General features: G+C 46.0%; 1 protein-coding gene across 1 annotated transcript in view; it reads left to right on the forward strand.

Moving 5' to 3' along the window:
• The window catches only part of CD2AP (CD2 associated protein), a 597,230-nt gene that overhangs the window by 556,727 nt on the left and 20,417 nt on the right, over positions 1–20,086 (forward strand). The window contains exon 20 of the mRNA XM_085610578.1: positions 11,278–11,341. Coding sequence (XP_085466704.1) covers positions 11,278–11,341 — 64 coding nt within the window. The remainder of the gene's footprint in view (positions 1–11,277; positions 11,342–20,086) is intronic.

Genomic DNA, 20,086 nt, shown 5'->3' on the forward strand with positions numbered 1-20,086 from the left:
ATCAAAATTATGGTTAGTGCTCTAAAAAACTAAAATGAGGACATCTTTTCTGAGTTTTCAAATAGCGACAAAGAACTTTTAAATTATTTGTAATCTTAGTTTTTTTTATCCAGTTGACCACTTGATTAAATGTTGCATCCAAGGGGAGAGGGTGTGGTGTTACTTCCAGAGCTGCAGACTTTGCAACTGGGGAACCAGGTTGGAGTTTCTGCTTCAGCTCAACATTCTGTGATTCTGGCCAAATCACTTAATCTCCCCATGTCTACAACCAAAATTAATTTGATCTTGTGTGATGTAACCAATGTTCATGTAAAGCACTCCAATACCTGACAAGTCTGCACTATATAAAACTGCAAATACACAAAAAATAAGTGTTTTGCACACTTCTGTCATTGGGCTACATGTGGGTGATATTTGGGCTACATTTGGGCTCTTTTGTCTCCGGTGGCCATCTTGGGAGATTTATTTGTTATGAAGTTTCCTAATTTCCTCATTTACTGCAGTCTCCTCAGTAGGAAATGCTTTCAGTTTTTTACTCTGATTCCATCAAGAAGGCATTCAGATATGTCACACATTTGCCATAAATTCTGAATGTTAGCACTCTAGTTGCTCATTAGATCACTGTAGTAAAGCTACTGCTCACCACGGAAGTCTGCTGCTAGTATTAGAAGTGCATGTTTCAGTCTGCATATCAGAATTTTTTAATGAAATAGAAGAGGATTTGAGAAGTCACTCAAAATGTGCCCTAATTTTTCTTTCTTCAGCACTAATCATAATTTCTATGGCAAAATGAACCCCCTCATTGTGTTCCTTTTTAAATTAAATGTTTTAAGTGTTACCAGTTTATTCCAATCAAGATGGCTTCAGGTGTGCCATACTTTTGTCATAAGTAAGACAGTAAGCGCTCTAGTTGTTCTTAAGAACACTCTGGGACATTCTGTCATTGGGCTATACTTGGGCTACATCTGGGTGATATTTGGGCTCTTTTGTCTCTGGTGGCCATCTTTGGAGATTTATTTGTTATGAAGTTTACTAATTTCCTCCTTTACTGCAGTCTCCTCAGTAGGAAATACTTTCAGTTTTTTACTTTGATTCCATCAAGAAGGCATTCAGATGTGTCACACATTTTCCATAAATTCTGAATGTTAGCACTCTAGTTGCTCATTAGATCACTGTAGTAAAGCTACTGCTCACCAGGCAAGTCTGCTGCTGGTATTCAAAGTGCATGTTTCAGTCTGCATGTCAGAATGTTTTTATGAAATAAAAGAGATTTCAGAAGTCAAAATGTGCCCTAGTTTTTCTTTCTGCAGCACTAATCATTTATATGGCAAAATGCACCCCCTCATTTTGTTCCTTTGTAAATTAAATGTTTTAAGTGTTACCACTTTATTCCAATCAAGATGGCTTCAGGTGTGCCATACTTTTGTCATAAGTAAGACTGTTAGCGCTCTAGTTGTTCTTTAGAGCCCTCTGGGAAGCTGCAGTAGAACACAAAGTAATCAACTGACAGTCTCTGCCCTTGTGGGATGTACGTGTTTTACTGAGAATGTCAGACTTCATTCTTACATGACTGAGAAAGATAATGTGAATTTACAGAAAATATGCTCTCAGTTTAGCTTATAGATCACCTTCCAAACCTCTGTGGGAAAAGTTTGAGAAAATAGTTTTCTCTCAAACATGATTCATGATATCACAGCAGAAGGCTTTTTCACATGGTAAAATCACCTTAGAACACACCACAATTCCTAAAATGAGTATGGTACCATCAACAAATGATTTATAATGTAACTAAAGTCTTAAAACCTTCTATTAACTGCAATGCTTTTTAATGAGGTGCTATCATGTATATTGGTCCCAAGATGGCTGCAAACACTTCTTGGATGAAGTACTGACAGCCAATCAGATGTCACGATGAGATGTGTGGTTAGGCTCAGCCCAGATATGTATGTGGTTTTACTTTTGATTTTCTCAGGAACTACTGAACAGATTGACACCATATATGCAAAAGGCACATGCCTGACCTGAGGACTACCTCTTTGCCAAATTTCAAGTAATTCTGTTCGCCAGTTCGGGCTGTACCTTGGACTAAAGGTCCCTATGGAAAATTGCATGGGGAAAACGCGTTTTGGGACCCCCCTTTTTTCCCAGCCCCCGCTTGACGAATCCCCCCGAGACTTTCAGGGTAGGAGCAGAGCGGAGCACCCCACCTATTTTGAAAATTTCGCGAGGATTCGTCAACCGGCGCCAAAGTTATTCCAAATAGAATGTTGCGGATTTCCTATGGAAACACGGTCCAGTAGATAATGTGTGTATATGTATGTGTGTATATGTATATCTGTGTATATGTGTATGTGTGTGTGTGTGTATGTATATGTATGTATATATATATATATATATATATATACATACGTGTATATGTGTATGTGTGTATATGTGTATATATATGTGTGTGTATGTGTGTGTGTATATATGTTGTGTGTATATGTGTGTGTATATATATATACATGTGTGTGTGTATATATGTGTGTGTGTATGTGTATATATATGTGTATATGTGTATATACATATGTGTGTGCGCACACACACCAAAAACGCTGAGCACTCCGGGGTGGGTGCCTGTCTGGAACCGCGGTGGTGGGATCGCAACTAACATAAAGCTCCAAACTTCAAAAGAAGAGAAGGCACTCACGAGTGAGGAGAATAAGCAGTTTTTATTCTCGGGTTACTGGAACAACGAACACCTTTTGGCAAACACCTTTATCAACATCCCTATATATATATATATATATATATATATATATATATATATATATTACCTACTGGCGATAGCCAGTAGGTAGTTCTAGTTAGGACCACGTTTCCATAGGAAAACCTCAACATTCTATTTTGAATAACTTTGGCGCCGGTCGACGAATCCTCGCAAATTTTTCAAAATAGGTGGGGCGCTACGCTCCGCTCCTACCCTGAAAGTCTCGGGGGGATCCGTCAAGCGGGGGCTGAGATAAAAGGGGGGTCCCAAAACGCGTTTTTCCCATGCATTTTTCCATAGGACCTTTAGAACGAGCTACAGCCCGAACGGCTGAACAGAATTACTCACAATTTGGCAGAGAGGTAGTCCCTAGGTCAAGGAAGTGCCTTTTGTAGGTTTGGTGTAAATCTGTTCAGTAGATTCTGAGAAAATAGCCTTTAAATCAATATATATATCTGAGCCAGCTTACGGTACGCTTACCGTACGCTTACGGTAAGCGTACGGTGGCGTGCGCGAGCGCGATTCTGATTGGCTCTTAGATCTTAGTAAACATTCGAATCGGCCGAAACCAGGAAGCGGCGGCCGCCATTTTGTCTCTCGCACTGAGAGTGATTTTTAAAATATCAAGCCCAAAAACATGTAAAGGGGCTGTTTTGACAACTCCCTCCCACATAGTCATGTTGAGGGAGTCCCCAAACATCCCCCAAGTGCAAAAACGGTTTTATTTTTTTTTCGGCAATTTCGCGGGGTACGCTTACCGTACGCTTACCGTAAGCGTACGGTAAAAAAATAAAAATAAAAAAAACACTATCCACACTTACCCCACCCCCTGTGCTTTTGGTGGCCGAAGGCCACCAAATGTACAGGGCTTATGTTAAGGGCAAAAAACACTATCCACACTTACCCCACCCCCTGTGTACAGGGCTTATTATAAGGGAAAAAAACTTAGCATTTAAAAAACCGTACTAATTCACTGAAAAAACCATAGGTTTCACACACGTTATAGTTAGGAATTAGCATTTAAAAAACCTTGCAAATTCACTGAAAAAACCATAGGTTTCACACATGTTATAGTTAGCGGAAATTTTACTGATAAAAAACCAGTGAAATTCCCCCGTTATAGTTAGCGCAGGCAACTATAACTCACGCGACTGCAATCTTCTGCTGATGACATATGTGTCTTTATGAAAAAAAAATATTTGTAATATATGTATAGCTAAAAATGTATGGAAGAAGACATGGGCAAATAAGTGTCTAAATACAGTATTAGCATCAGCAGAGGATTGCAGTCGCGTGAGTTATAGTTGCCTGCGCTAACTATAACGGGGGAATTTCACTGGTTTTTTATCAGTAAAATTTCCGCTAACTATAACATGTGTGAAACCTATGGTTTTTTCAGTGAATATATATATATATATATATATATATATATATATAATTTTTTTATTTCATGTTTGTGGTTTAAACAAAATTTTAACTTTCTGTAAAAGTTCTATATAATGTAGTTCTCTTTCCAACTTTGTGGTAGGTCTTTTGTCGAATTACATTTTTTTTCCCCACAGCTTTTGTGAACAATGATGCAGTAATAAACAACAAGCATTTACAAAAAAAGAAACGTCATTGTTATTTACAATGTCAATAGCTTTGGATCAACACTAGGGTAGATGACTTGGGGATGCTTGCTGGGTCGTGAGAGAGATATTGGGGAATGCAAGGAAAAGGCAGAATGGAAAAAGAAAGGAAAGAGGTGGAAGCGTAGGGCAGGGTTTTATTATAGCAATGTTCACAAGTCTGGAGTTTAAGGGAGGGGGAATTACAGGAATTTAATGTAGTATTGAGGTTTCGTTGATGTTTACTGCAATGTTATGAAGTCAGGAAGTCATAGGCTCCAATAACCAAGTAGGCAGGCGGTTTCAGCATTTAGCAGAAGGATCTTTCCAGTTAAGAGAATATAAACTTGTTGCCACGGTAAAACTGGAAGACAGGTTGTAACACTAAAGTGACAGTAGTTTGGTATTTGGGGGAGGAGGGGGGGGGGGGGAGGGGGAGAGGGAGACACGGTACCGGCATATTCACCCGGGGAGGGAAGGCTCAAGGAAGGGAAAGAGTAAGTTTGGGGTATTGGAGCAAAATAGGGGGGGGTTTCACATGGGGGGGATTGCAGGAGTGTGAGGGAGTCTAGGGAATGAAAGGAAAAGGCTGCAATGGAAGATAAGAGAAAGAGGTAGAAGCATATGGCGGGGTTTTGCAATTGCAATGTTCATAAGTTGGGATTAAGGAAGCGGGAAATGACAGGGCAATTACCAGGGCAAAGTTACCAATGCAGCAGCGTTCAAGAGCATGCACAGTTGTCAGAGAGGAGGAGGGAATTCAAAAGGAAAAATAGCTGGGTTAATGCCGCGCAGGCCAGACCGCGGGAAAACGGAATAATAAGTTAAAGCCATTTGCTTTGCTAATGGTATTGTATAGCAAAGCAAATAGCTTTAACTTAATGAAAGGCGAGACGTATAGCATTTTTAATGTCACCTAGGAGTCGTCATTGTCTTGTGTAACATTTCCAATACCTTGACTTGCACACTTATGAGTCATTAGCTCTGCATAATAAGTGTGATGTAAAGCGCTTGATAACCTACAATGGGATGAGTATCGCAATAAAATAAATTAAACACATGTGAGAGAGGGTCTGTAGAGAGCTGATCGGCACGGGTGGTAGCAAGAGAATCCGTGGAGAAAGAGGACTTTGAGGGTGTGAAATCTACAGCCAGCAAATACTATTGCAATAAAGCAGGTCCTATTCCTACTTCTGTGTCAGTGACAAGTCCTGTTTTTAATGTTTGGAAATCTGGCCTTCCTACCAGCAATAATGATGATGTGAGAGGATGTGGCCCAACGGGCAGAGCTGCCGACTTCATTACGTTGTGACCTAGTCATAGTTCTAATAATGCTTGCATGCAAATCCAGAGATAGAGACAGAAACCATTGCGTCCTAGCAGTCACAGGCAGTGAAGACCCAGAGACCCAGTAGTGGCTAAATCCTGGATCTGGAAACCACGGGTTGTACCATATGAACACTGTTATTCCATCTTCAGTGTACGTTTATTCACTACAGTACTATTAAGAAGCACTATTCTTTGGTACAAATAGCAGTACTTGAACGAACTGTGTAATCCTTTCTCACCACTCACCTCTATTACAGCTTTAAGAAAGGATGTGGCATAACAACCAGAGCTGCCGACTTGGAACTGGGGATGCGGGTTCAAGTCTTGGCATCTGCTCAACATTCCGCAATTCTAGCCAAATCCCTTAATCTCCCTATGCCTACAAAAAATTAATGCGTCCATGTAAAACGCTCCAATACCTTCGGTTCAAGTTCGCACTATACATTAAAAGTGAATCAGTTTACAGTAACTGCCGATGACGCCAATTATGTGCACTCACGCCCACCCACTGAAAGGAAGGGACACCCACTGCTCTCCAGGCATTCACAGAGCAATCTCGAGGGACCCAGTGGCAAATGGGTGTCCCTTCGTTGATTGACATACAGTAATGGGGAGCAAAGGCCTTAAGCCTTCAGCGCCTGGCTGCATTTAATTTGCTAACTCTTCCCACGTCAGTGGGGGGTGTGGCATTACAGCCTGACAGGCCTCAGAAGCCAAGGCTAAAAGCAGGGCAGCCCAGCTAAACCTGCAACATCTGGCACATGCGTGCCAGTGCCATGTGCCTACTATGATACCAAAAACAGGGTTTGGCTCATATGCAGCAAGGCCAAGCCTACTGTACTTAAATAACAAAGAAGAGCGCCAGTGCTGCAACTAACTTCGGATTCTGTTTCTAGTGCATTGAACAAAACAAATGCCACCACAACCACTTGTTCTGTTGGATTTAATCCACAGCTTTTTTTGAAACAATTACATTCAATTTCTAACAAAACCACAAATTATTGCCTGTAGCTCTTTACATTTTTTGACTTTCTTTAACAAGTAAGACAAGCCACCCTTTTCCCTTTTCCCATTCTTAAAAGACTGTTATACTTGCAACTCTGATACTCTTGTGCACACTCTCAACAGACCAATCGCTCTGTCATATATCCAAAATTTCAGAGCTACAGGCAATAATTTATCGTTTTGTTAGAAATGTAATGTTTTTTGTTATTTATGTGCCTACTATGGCAATCTGTGCTCTGGGGGGGAAAAAATCAGACAATGATTTAATTTCCTAATGGCAAGTGTTACAGCTTCCAAAAACCCTAACAAAACAAACCTTGACAAAGCTAAATGGCTCGCAGCCAAAACCTGACCAATGGTCTCTGCCAGTGCTTGTTTAAGTATACCGTACCTGCGCATACAGGTACGGTAAGAACAACAGGTAAGAAGATCCCTGACCTTTGTTCATTTGTGAAAACATTTACAAGTACTCTCGTACTGTTCCCCCTGAACTCAGGTATAAAGTCGAAGTTATTATTTAGTGGTTTGAAACACGCTCAAAAGGTGAAAAGGCTACATGGCGCTAAAAACAACTCACTGCAGCTGCATCCGACTTACACTGGAAGAAGGACGTGAGGCAGGCAGCACTCCTAAAATCTGGAATGTTATCCATACTACTACTCCTGCTCTACTTTCAAAAACCGTTAAATATCGTCTCTTCCAGCGATTCTTTCAACTACGATTTGAACGTCATTTGCTCCTTCAACTTCCTTCCTTTCCTTTTATGCTGCTCGTTGTACCACACTCTAATCACGTATGTGACGCATCCTAGAAATTGTACCAAATCTGCAGGTTTTGCATTTATATGTATTGTGTGTGTATCTGTAGATATTCATACACAACTATATATACACACACGCACAACACGATAGGTGTCATTTGCATCTTAGTTTTCTCACTGTGGTTTGCTCTATCCCCTTTTTTTTCTCTTCGGTTTCACTTTTGTTATTCGGTTTTGCTGTACCTTCCAGTTGCATCACTAAAATATGCGTACGTGTGTAACTATTTATATTTTCATTATTTGCACATCGCATGAAATAACCAGTGTAACTTATGATGTTTCTGGCAAACAGTTTCTGCTGAAATTCCTAACAATCCACTTCTGGTAAATCGCGTTAACACCCCTTGGGCCTAATTCGAGCGAATAGACAAAACCCCATTAAATAAATAAATGCTAGCGAAATGTATTCATAGATCAAGTGAAGGAATAATCTAGACCCCGAGCCCCGGCTACTTTTAAACTTCGCTGTACAAAGCAGGAGTGCATGGAAAGGAACATAATAGGCATATCTCTGGGGCATAACAAAGTCCTCGTAAAAGGTGTGAGGAATCATAAGTAGGATTCTCGGTTGGGCTCGGAATCGTTACAATAAACCAAGGGTTGGGTTGTGGTAGGCGGTGGGAAGAGATACTATCCCTTCTTCCTGGACTGAATAAAACGCCCATGGAGTCCTGTAATGCCGAAGCCTTATTAGCGAATAGCTGGGATGTCCACCATAACCGCTAATTACGTAATCTACACAAATTATAACTAGTGCCAGAACAGTCTGGAATGTTGTAGCTCATGTTTTTGGAGGTAGCGGTCCAAATGCTTATTTTTCCCCACTAAATTTCAGTCTTTGAAATCATAAACATTTGGGTGAGCACGGACAAGACCGCCTCGATGCGTGCTCCATAACCTGCAGCACACTGAGGCTGCCTTGTAAATGGCCACCCAACTCTTTCAGGTTACAAAGAACGGAGCAGCAGGCGTGTTAACCAACTAGCTGCCTACCCCCAAGACTCAGGAGGCACAGGAGTCTTGCCACACATGTTTGAAAGCACGTCCTCCGTCATGGTTCAGCGCCAGTTGGCTTCGGCGTTTTATAACCCTCTAGAAAATCGATTGTGGGGGCAGGGGGTAGAATTGCGTGTGACACGTAGTGAGGGGGGAGGGGTGCTGGCTGCACAGGGAAAGCCCACGCAAGAATGGAGGGGTAAAAGGTGCTGGCTGCACAGGAAAAGCCCACACAAGAATGGATGCCGCCTAAAGTGACATGATTATGGCTCTAAAATAACGTCTCGAGTTGAGTTCCGTGGATTGGAGTTGGCGTTTCAGGGCTGCGTGGGAATTCAAGCCAAAGCCTCAAGCAACCTGCAGCACACTGAGGCTGCCTTGTAAATGGCCACCCAACTCTTTCAGGTTACAAAGAACGGAGCAGCAGGCGTGTTAACCAACTAAGCTGCCTACCCCCATGACTCGGGAGGCACAGGAGTCTTACCACACATGTTTGAAAGCACGTCCTCCGTCATGGTTCAGCGCCAGTAGGCTTCGGCGTTTTATAACCCTCTGGAAAATCGATTGTGGAGGCAGGGGGTAGAATTGCGTGTGACACGTAGTGAGGGGTGCTGGCTGCACAGGAAAAGCCCACGCAAGAATGGAGGGGTGGCGGAAGAGGATGAAGGCAAACCCACTGGCATATGTACAGGAGAGGGGCACAGGGAAAATATATTGATTACATTGCAAATTAATATATACTATTTATTGCTCATAGTTGAAAAGCTTTGTCATTGTTGCAATGGTTTAAATTATGGGTGCAAGGTATGTCCAGAATAGAAGACTTCATCCAATCAGCGTTGAATTTGTAAAAAAGTACAATTTAGTGTAGGAGTATATGAATATAATTTATATCCTGAAAGTATGTCATGGGCCTGCCTCTCCTGGACCGTTGCTTGACACTCTAGTTTAAAAGTCTGAACAGCTAAACACATACCTGACTCTTAAAGCAGGCACTCAAGCCACTGAGTTACCTTTTATATGTTAACAGTGGTAGGACAACCACAGGGAAAGAAACGGACGGTGGATAACGTCGGAGCTGGGGGCATGGAGGGTGACAGACTGTAGAAGCTGACAAGAGCCTAGAGAATCAGTCCCTGGGGAGTGTGCAGGGAGAGCAGAGAGGGAGGCCCAGAGCAGGAAGACAGTGACGGAGCTCAGCTGCGATGAGTGAGATCCGTCCGTCTCCTTTTCGACAGCGCTGCAGTTCAGCGCGCGCAGGGCTCTTCGGCGTGGGACGTTGCCGTGCTGGACTGATACCCGAGAGGCAGCAGGTTGTCATAGCACAGTTAATCTGCCACCCCAGGTAGGACCCTCAATAAATCACCCGCCATCTGACGCCCAGCACTCCCCATTCCGGCCCTGATTTGCTGTAAGATCGGTGAGATGCTATCACGGACCTCAGTCATGGAAGATCAAGCTACCCTGCAACGAGAAGTACATTACAGTGCATCTCTGCCTTCGTTTCATAGCAGAGGGAAAACCCCCAGATAGCCCGGGTAAGAGGGGAACGGAGGCCGGGCGGGACAGCAGAGGCTGAGTAGAGAGGAGGCGGGGGCTTGAGGAGATGAAGGGGGAGGGGGTGGGGGGGAAGGAGAAAGGATGCGAGAGAGCGAAGGAGAGACATTTTGGAAGAAGAGATGTGTAAAGAGAGGGAGTGGGTGAAAGTAAGGGGAGAGAGAGTACGATCTGGAGGTAGACACCGAGAGGAGGAGAGGGAAGAAGATAATTCAGAAGAGTGAGAAGGAGAGGGAGTTGAGAAGAATGGGCGACAATCAACAAACAAGCACACCACTGCCTTTCTCCGAGGCGAAGCAGAAATGCCTCGGAGAAACGCAGCGGCGGTTTCAGATTCGGGGGCGTGGCTAAAAAGTGGAAAGAACAGCAAGGAACACTCCCCCGAATCTGAAAAAGACGGAGCCTATTTGGAGGGACGGCTTTCTCCTCCAATGGCTGGCCTCCGTTTAGGAAGCCAGCCAATGGAGGAGAGGCAAAAAGAGAGGCGGGCTAAGGAGCCACTCTCAAACATTAAATCTCCGACTTCCGGTTCTGCCTTCGGCAGACCGGACGGTCCTCGACCTAAAAAAGGGTAGGAGATCTGAGCAACCAAGATTTGCCATTCTTCAGTGGTTTTTGGTGGAACAATCTTCTACGGCATAAGTAGGGTGCAGAAATCTTACTCTGTCCTCTCTTGAATCTTAGCACCCCGGGGAAACTCCTGTTGATTTCGAAGAAATAAATGGCATCTTCCCAACACTATCGCACAAGTCCCATGACTGGTTATCTCGCCCCTGGACTCTATTGCAGTACATAGTCAGGATTCTGTACTACTTTTGCGGTTTCCAGCTTTCTAGCACCTCTTACACACACAACTGATCCTTGTGCTCCGGGCCATCTGTGTTCCGAGGCTCACTCTGGCAAATCTGCCAATGGGGTCAGATTTGCTTACACAACAATTTTGTTATACTGGTAGAATTGTTTTGTGCAGTAAATCGCTCTCCACTCTTTTGATTCAGTGAATCATTAATGGTAATTTGTTTCCCTAAATCAATGTATTTGTGTTTCTAAGTGCAGTGTAGGTGCAAATTTACTTCCTTGATCCGGCCTATAGTAACCTATTGCATTAATGTTACTTTCTGTATGTATTACTTATTAATGTTGCTCTCTGGTTGTACTACTTATTACGGCTTTCAATTGCTCACAATTAATTGTGTACTTTCACATTGCAGGAGAGAACTGGAAAAAATAAAGCGAGATTTAGAAGAAGAAAAGTTCATGAGAAATATTTTAGAGGTAACTTGAAGGATTTTGATTTGGTTCTTTGTAGACTAATTAGTTATTTAACAAGCAAATGGCTGTTATCATATTTATGTGCATCCTACTGACAAAATTGTTACCAATCCCTAGCCCTAGAGACTGAACAGCACTAAATATTGTAGTAATACCAGAGTCAGTCACAGTCTCTCGAAAACAAGTAACACAACTGAAATGGTCTTTTGTGGGCAACCAGGACATTTGTTTATTCCAAGAGACCTGGGCCTGGGAAGAACATCAAAGGGTCGGCTTTGCGACATTCAACATTCTGGCTACCAAGGGGGGGGGAAAGGGCCACCCGTTCGGCGGACTCTCGATCTGGGTAGGCACGCATCTTGGGTGCAGAGCTGAGCAGATGACAACTTCCACCAATGATATCCAATGTGTTCTGCTGTCATTCCCTGCTAAGATGAAAATAGCCCTAATAAACGTCTATTCAAGACCTGTGACCAACAGACAAGAATCCTCCACCATAGACCATTTAGGGTGCTTTATTCCAACCCTGGATCTAGCGTCCTTGCTGATCTTAGGAGGTGATTTGAATTGCCAATTCAAGCCACTAACCGACCAAACCCAAGAGGCCTCCTCAGAAGAAGACCTATACTGGTCAATTCCTGATCCACAGATCACCCCAAACAAAGTATGGTCCCCTCTGGCCATGCAACTCCACTCACTTATGTTGTCCCACTCTCTATGGACATGTACTGGGAGGACCAAGTCTGACAGCCCGGTCAATTTACATTCAATAGAGAAGGCCAGGCCTCTCTATTTGATTACATCATGGTGGAAACTGGAACCTGGGAAAAAGTGCTAGATTTCTACGTTCAGCAGAGGCAGGATAGTGACCATAATTCATTGATTACAATTTTGAAGCTGGGGAATCTTGGCGGGTCCACCATTTGTCCCCATCCAGCAACCGAGATTAGCGCTTTAAAGACTACTAACAACAGAAGGCAAGTTAAATGGCGCTGTATCCAACACTCTCCCCCTAAATTGGCTAAAGTGTATCAGCTAGTAACACCTATGAATGCCAGAATGTGGGAGGTGGTACTGGTGGAGGCACCTTCAGGGGATAGAGACAAGATTAAGAAAATTCATGAGGAGCTAATTGTAAAACTGACCGATGGATTCTATCCGGTGATACTAAAGAGGGCAACCAACCGATCGAAACACTCATGGTTTAACAAAAAGTGCTGCAAAGCAAAACAGGAGCTAGTGCATGCGGTTAAGGCTAAAGATAGGCCAAACATCAAACTAGCCAGAGTTAGGTACAGGAGGATTATGTTGCAGGAAAAGAAAGGATGGGAAACGGAGAGGTGGGATGCCCTCAGGATTGCTTTGAAGGATAAGGATCTGAAACTGTTCTGTGGGCTAGTGAGCACTGGCGACTGGGAAGGACGTTTGGTAATAGAGCCCAACATAGCGCCCGAAGTGTGGGAGTCACATTTTGGGTCTCTGTACGGCTGTGAGATTGATGGTCCCATCGGCCCAGATATCCAGAGTACAACTCCGGAGCTTTGCCAGGAGGGGGGCTGGGATGTATCCATGACGGAAGTTGGAAATGCTATTAACAGCTTGCACCCCAACAAAGCCCCTGGTCTTGACAAACTCCCGGGGGACCTCTTTCGGGAGGAACCCAGCATAAGGGTCCCATATTTGTGTGCTCTATTTAATGCTATTCTGAAGGGCATGAATCCACCCGATATTTGGAATGGCGCTGAGATAGTACCCATATTCAAAAAACGCTGCCCTCTGCTACCCTCTAACTACAGACCCATCAGCTTAATTGACATCTCCCAAAAACTGATGGGCAGGGTCCTTTTGGCCCGGATACAGGGGTGGATTGAGGAAGAGGAGATTTTGAATCCCTACCAGGCTGGCTTCAGATCAAATATGTCAACTGTGGACCAGATTTTTAGATTACAGCTACTTTTTCTGAAAAACTGAGAAGATGGAGGGTGGCAGCCTCTATCTTATATTTGTTGATCTGAAGTCGGACTTTGATCTTGTACCCAGGAAGAAGCTCTGGGAAGTTCTTAGCGACCTTTGGAATGTGTTAGGGAGGTTACATACTGGCAACTACGCACAGGTAAGATGCGGAAAATATGGGTACTCTCCACACGCTTTCCTGTTAAAAAGTGGGTGAGACAAGGAAGCGTTTTAGCCCCCACCCTATTTTGTCTCTACATTAATGGGCATTGATTTTCTCAGCATCATAAAAGACACTGATGCCCCAAAGTTAGCCACGGGGAAGATACCCGCGTTGATGTTTGCGGATGATACCCTGCTATTGTCCAAGTCACCTTTAGGCATTCAACGCATCATTGCACAGTTTTGTAATATGAGAGGTCTGGAGATTAACTTATCCAAGACCAAATTTATGGTCTTTAATCCCCCGATGAGTACGCGTCCAAACCCCTCTCTCAATGGTATCCTCCTTGAAAAAGTGAGGACATTCTATTATCTGGGCATTACATTATCTGAGCAACTTGGGTGGGGCCTCCAGATGGCTAAAGCAAGACTTAGGCTAACCCAGACAGTGGGCGGGATTATGACATTTTTCAGAACATCTGTATATAAGCCAGCAGCTCCTGTGGTGCAGATATTCAAGGCCCAAGCAAGGGGGGCAACACTATATGGGGCGGAGCTTTGGGGGCACTGTTCTACGTCTGATATCGTCAAGCTGGAAAATAACTTTGAGACCGCTTATAGGCCTTCCACGCAGCACCCCATTAGTTCCCCTCCATTTGGATCTGGGCATGAGGCCAATTGATGAAGAGACTACCCTTAGGCCTCTGACCTTTTGGCACAGGGTATGGGTAACTCCAGAGCTGTCCTCCTACAAAGTCAAGCTTAAAGGAGCTCCTTCCAAGATTAAATCCCAGTAAAATACCGTGGCTGGCCCACATAAGGAATCTCTCCGCTAGGCTTGGCAGGACAGAGCTATGGTCATCCCCAGAGTTTTCCTGTGCCTTCATATCTAGGTTGGACCCTGTAAAACACTATATGCAATCCAACCTACTGTCCCTCCAAGAAAGTGCCAAAGTGGGCAGGCTGACGATGGAGTTCCTACAAATCAGAGGTATACAAAAAATAACTCTTTCTGGATGTAATCTACCCTCCTATGGCTAGGAAATTATATTTGCAGTTTAGATTGGGAAATCTACCACTGGCAGCGCACACTAGCTTATGGGCCCCAGAGAACTAAGTGTGTGTCCTGCATGTAATTTAACGGCCGAGTCTGAAATCCATGTACTATTCTTCTTCCCTGCATATGCTCTGCTCCGTAAACTTTGGATAATCCAACTATGTAAACACTTAGGGTTTGTTCGTTGTCTAGAGGCCCACAGAGTGTTAAAATACGATACTGATCCTCCAATTGTATTTGCTGTATCTCGCTTTTTAAATGCTATTTGGCACATTAGGAGAGGGTTTTTAAAGTAATTATAGGGGAGGATCATTTGGATAAAACCATTACAAGTTGTATTCTGTGTGCTTCCAAAACAAATCACAACAACTCTTGTAAACTCTGTTCATTGTATTTTAATGACTGTTTTTATGAATTTTAAATCCTTGTGTAGTCAGTCTTTTTAATCTTGCACAAATGTATGGGATGTAAATATTGATTAGTTTGTGTAAATGTCTGAAGTTTTTTTTTTTTTTTGTGAAAACCTTTATTGTACGTAAAAATCAATACAAACATGGGCCTACAACCACCAGGGCCGGCCGCTAATATGTACATGATCAACAACATCAGGGCAGCAACAGGCCCCCTGGGGCCCAGCCGAATTAACGAGTTACTGAGTACACCACAGAAATTATCAGGATTCATAGATTTTAGAAATACAAACAAATAAAAAGAAAATAACACCAAAAAACAAGGCGGAAACCATCGAAAAAGGGGGCGTCTAACCACATCCAGGGAACTGCACAATACAAACTCCACCCGCAGGTGGACAATGAGGATGAGCAAGAGGGAGGTGGGGGCGACGGGAGAACCACAACCGTCTACAGGTAAAATGTAATAGTCCGGGAACCTCAGGATCAGGGGGACAAGGCAGCATCAGATGTGTCCACGAGGGGGGGCGTGCAGATGTTCCCTCTGTACGCGTTCCACTGACCCCAGATTCTACCCCACGCCCCCGGCTTACCCCGAGACACATACACAGTCTTCTCTCTGCACATGCACCAATCCATGCTCTCCTTCCATACCGACACGGTGGGAGGCCGTCGGGAACCCCAACGCTGTGCGATGTCCCTCTTAGCAATCATGTTCCCAAGGGCCGCCCACCAAGCCTGAGCCGCATTATAGTCATTAGGCTCCCACACGTTCAACAAACATCGGCGAGCCTCGGGCAACAAAGCGACCCCAGTGACGCATTTCATGACAGCATGCACCCGGCGCCAATACTCCGCTACCTCACAGCACTCCCAGAGAACATGGAGAAAAGTGGCGCTGAGCCCACAGCCGCGCCTACAGAGCCCGTCTTCAGAAAAACCCATCAAAACTAAACGAGGGCCCGTCACGTAGACACGTTGGAGAATTTTAAGCTGGACAAGACAGAGACGCGCGGGTATGGCCACTTCCTTAGGGGAGGACAGCGCAGACTGCCAGTCCTCATCGTCCAGTTCCACACCATCCCCGGTCCACGCCTCCCGAAGGCGCACGAGGAGATCCGCCCGCACGTTTATTAGTTTTTTATAGATAAGGGAAATAGTACTGTCGGGCAAGTGACCGTCAAGTATGCGGTCCTCGAGTGGCGAAGACACAGGGACTGTAGTCCCAGCTCCGAAGGCCGAGAGCAAGGCGTGCCGAACCTGGACGTACCGAAAGAACTCCCGCTCACTCAATTCGTACTCACTCTGCAACGCAGCAAAGGATTTAACCGCACCCTTCACCCAAAGGTCACCTACTCTACTGATGCCAATCGTGTCCCAACGCTCGAAGCCCTTCGTCGTCCAGAGGCTTCCCAATCTTTCAGACGCAAACAGAGGGGTCGCACCCGTCAAACGCTCATTCCAGCCCATGGCCAGATTCGCAGCCCTCCACACACGCACCGCAATCTTAGTGGGACCGGTTAAGTTCCTCCCAGCCGATCGAGAGTAAAGCACTCTGTTAAAGTTTCCGCCAGGCAACAAAAGTCTATCCATTTCGAAAGCCGGATTCGGACCAGGTGCGTACGTTGCATGGTTAATAGCAGATAGCTGGGAGGCCCAATAGTACCTCCTGATGTCCGGGAGCGCAATGCCCCCGTCATACCAGGGGAGAGTCAGTTTTGCAAGAGCAATACGTGCACGACCATCCCAAACAAGCCTCCTCTGTAAGCTCTCCACTTCCCGGAAGTAGGCCGCCGGAATCATATCAAAGGAGTTCTGAAGTGCGTAAAGGAATCGGGGAAGAGACATCATTTTAAAAAGCGCCGCACGACCGAGGGGAGACAAGGGAAGCTTACACCAACGGGCCACGTCTAACCTCAATCTCCGAAGTGGAGAGAGGAGATTATGCTCGTAGCGGATCGCCGGGTCCAATGAGACGTACACCCCCAGGTACGTAAAGCCGGAGTGGGACGCCTTAATAGGAAAAAGAGAAGGCAAGAGAGGAAAGTCACCGGATATAGCATAGACACAAGATTTGAACCAGTTAATAATCAAACCAGAGTTCTTGCCGAAGGAAGTAAGGATGTCAAAGAGCACATTGAGTGACTGACGTGGTGAGGTGAGGTACAAAAGAATGTCATCCGCGTACAACGAAACTCGATCCTCGAAGCCAGGGGCCCACCGGATCCCTCTTATCGACGGTTCCCAACGAAGCCAAGCAGCGAGCGGCTCCAAAGCCAGAGCGAAGAGCAGGGGAGACAACGGACACCCCTGCCTAGTGCCTCTCCCAAGAACGAAGGGCCGGGAAACCCTTCCATTAACGACAACCTGAGCCAACGGAGCAGCGTATAAGAGTTTAACCCAACTAATAAATCCCGCCCCGAGTCCAAACTTTGCCAGGGCGGCCCAAAGATACGGCCATTCTATCGTATCAAAGGCCATCGTGGCGTCCAAGGAAACCAAGATGGCCGGCTCTGAGAGATATTCCGCCCTTGCAAGTACGCCATGTAGGCGCCGCAAGTTAAGGGCCGTATTCCGGTGCGGGATAAAACCGGATTGGTCCGGATGCACCAGGTCACAGATAACAGTAAGCAGGCGATTAGCAAGAACCTTGGCAAGGATTTTCGGCTCAGCGTTCAACAGAGAAATAGGCCTGTACGAGGTGCAACGGTCCCGAGGCTTACCGTCCTTGGGAATCACGACTATAGTGGCCAAGCGCTGGTCAGCAGGGAGAGAACCAAGTTCAAGTGACTCCGAAAACATACGACGGAGAAACGGCGCAATTTTATCCGGTTGCAGTTTATAAAGTTCAATAGGGAGTCCGTTGGGGCCCATAGCCTTGCCTGAGCGAAGGGAACGAATCGCGGTAGCAATCTCGTCAACCGACAACGGGGCATCTAACTGCTCACGCTCATCCACCGACAGGCAGGGCAAAGCAATATCCTTCAACAAGTGACGGGAGTCAGCCTCATCCCTATCAGACACCGGGGAGTACACAGCACGGAAGTAATCAGCGAAACACTCCACAATCTCACCAGGGTCAGTCACACTCACTCCCTCCGACGTCTGAAGCACGGGGACCACTCGATTCACTCTCTCCTTCTTATCAAGCCAAGCAATCAATTTACCCGCCTTATCCCCAGCATCATACAGTCTACCCTGCTGTTCCCTATACATTGTTCGAGCAGCCTCCGTAACAAGGGATTTATATTCGAATTGCTTCAGGCTGAGAGCGTGGAGCCCGTCCTGAGTGACAGCCGTCTCCAAGGCAGCCTCCAACCCCGATATCTCGGCCTCCAACGCAACCACCTCCCCGTTCTTAGCTTTCTTGGCCTCCACGATCAAGGATAGGGCGTGTCCTCGGAGAACCGTTTTGAAAGCCTCCCACAAGGACACAGAGGACAAGACGGACCCCTCTTTCTCAAGAAAATACTGGTCAAGCGACTTAATGAGACCCTTGCGGATCTTGGGGTCACGCAGGTACCAGGGGTTAATGGGGGCGACCCGCCCGGCGGATCGCATCCCAGTATCGAAGAGGAGCCACAATGGGGAATGATCGGAAATGCCCTGGGCCAGGTGCTTAACCTCCCGGACCCGGGTGGTCTGGGCCGCTGGCATAAGGAAGTAATCTAGTCTGGAGAGATTCCCGTGAGCCCCGGAGTGAAATGTGTACTGACTCTGTGTCGGATGTATCAACCTCCAGCAGTCCACTAGGCCAAAAGTGTCCAAGAACCCGCCGAGCCACGCCTGGGCGGCAGAGAGGGCTCTGGGAGGGTAACGATCCAACTCACCAGAAATCACGGAATTAAAATCCCCACCCACAAGCAAGAGACTATCCGGAAGTTCAAGTAACATACGACCCACATCGGAGAAAGTGGAGGTCTGGAGGCCCGGGGGAACATAGACCGAGACCAATGAAAGAGTCTGACCCTCCCACCGTCCAGTCAAGGACGCATAGCGCCCTCTATCATCAAGAGTAACTTTGTCAATCTCAAGCGGGAGGGAAGATCGCAGTAAGATGCCCACCCCTCTGGATCCAGTGGTGAAGCCAGAATGCGCAACCAATCGGTAGCCACCCCTGTTCATGGCATGACATACATTACCCACCAAGTGCGTCTCTTGAAGGAATACCACATCAGGGGCCAATCGGCGCAAAAATTGCAACACCACCCCACGTTTGATACGGTCCCCCAATCCGTTGACGTTCCAAGACATGAGTTTCAACCCGTCCCCCCCCCCCCCATCCCAACACAAGAAGCTGGAGTCCCCGGGCACGCAGCCAGACACCTAAAACTGAAAGGAAACAAACAAACCGCCTTGAAAAGAAAAAACACACAACCCAACAACCCCTGTCCCCCTCCCACCCCCACGCCATTACAACTCCCCCCACCCTGCACCCCTGCGGACTATACAGCCCCCCCCAACTTGCAGTGTGCCTGTCGCCCTAACAATCCCATGCTACAAAAAGACCCTAGAGGAGGGAAGGGACCCGTCCCCGCCCGCATCCAAACAGCACATTAATAGACAAAATATACAATTGAAGTAGAACCTAGCTGGGCGCAGAAGGAAATGTCAAAGTAGAGGACCAAGAATCATTCCTGCGGAGGCCCTCCGCCCTCAGCACCGCCAGTACGCCCAGATCGTTCGCCCCGGTCCGGCAGGGAGTCTAACCAGTCACTCACAATATCAGGGCGTTCAAAAAAGATAGTCCGATCTTCATATTCCACACGAAGCCTGGCAGGGAAAAGCATAGAATATTTAAGTTCCAAATCTCGAAGACGGCGCTTCACCCCCTGAAAGCCCATTCTCTGTTTCTGAACGAGTTGGGTGAAGTCCGGAAAGAAGTTAACGGAGGCATTCTCATAGTTAACTGGGCCGTGTACCCTCGAGGCCTGCAGGATCGCATCCCGGTCTCTGTAGTGAAAAAGTTTTGCAATAATAGGCCTTGGGGGAGCTCCTGGTCGAGGCCTACCGCCCGGGACACGATGAGCACGCTCCACGGCAAAGAACTTGCTCAGGCCTGAAGGAGCAAGATGATTGAGGACTAGATCTTCGACCATGAGGTCCACCGGACGATTGTCGAGAGTCTCCGGCACACCTATGACGCGGATATTATTGCGTCGTGCC

This window comes from Triturus cristatus, chromosome 6 (genome assembly GCF_964204655.1).
Source record: "Triturus cristatus chromosome 6, aTriCri1.1, whole genome shotgun sequence".
NCBI classification, from domain to species: Eukaryota; Metazoa; Chordata; class Amphibia; order Caudata; family Salamandridae; genus Triturus; species Triturus cristatus.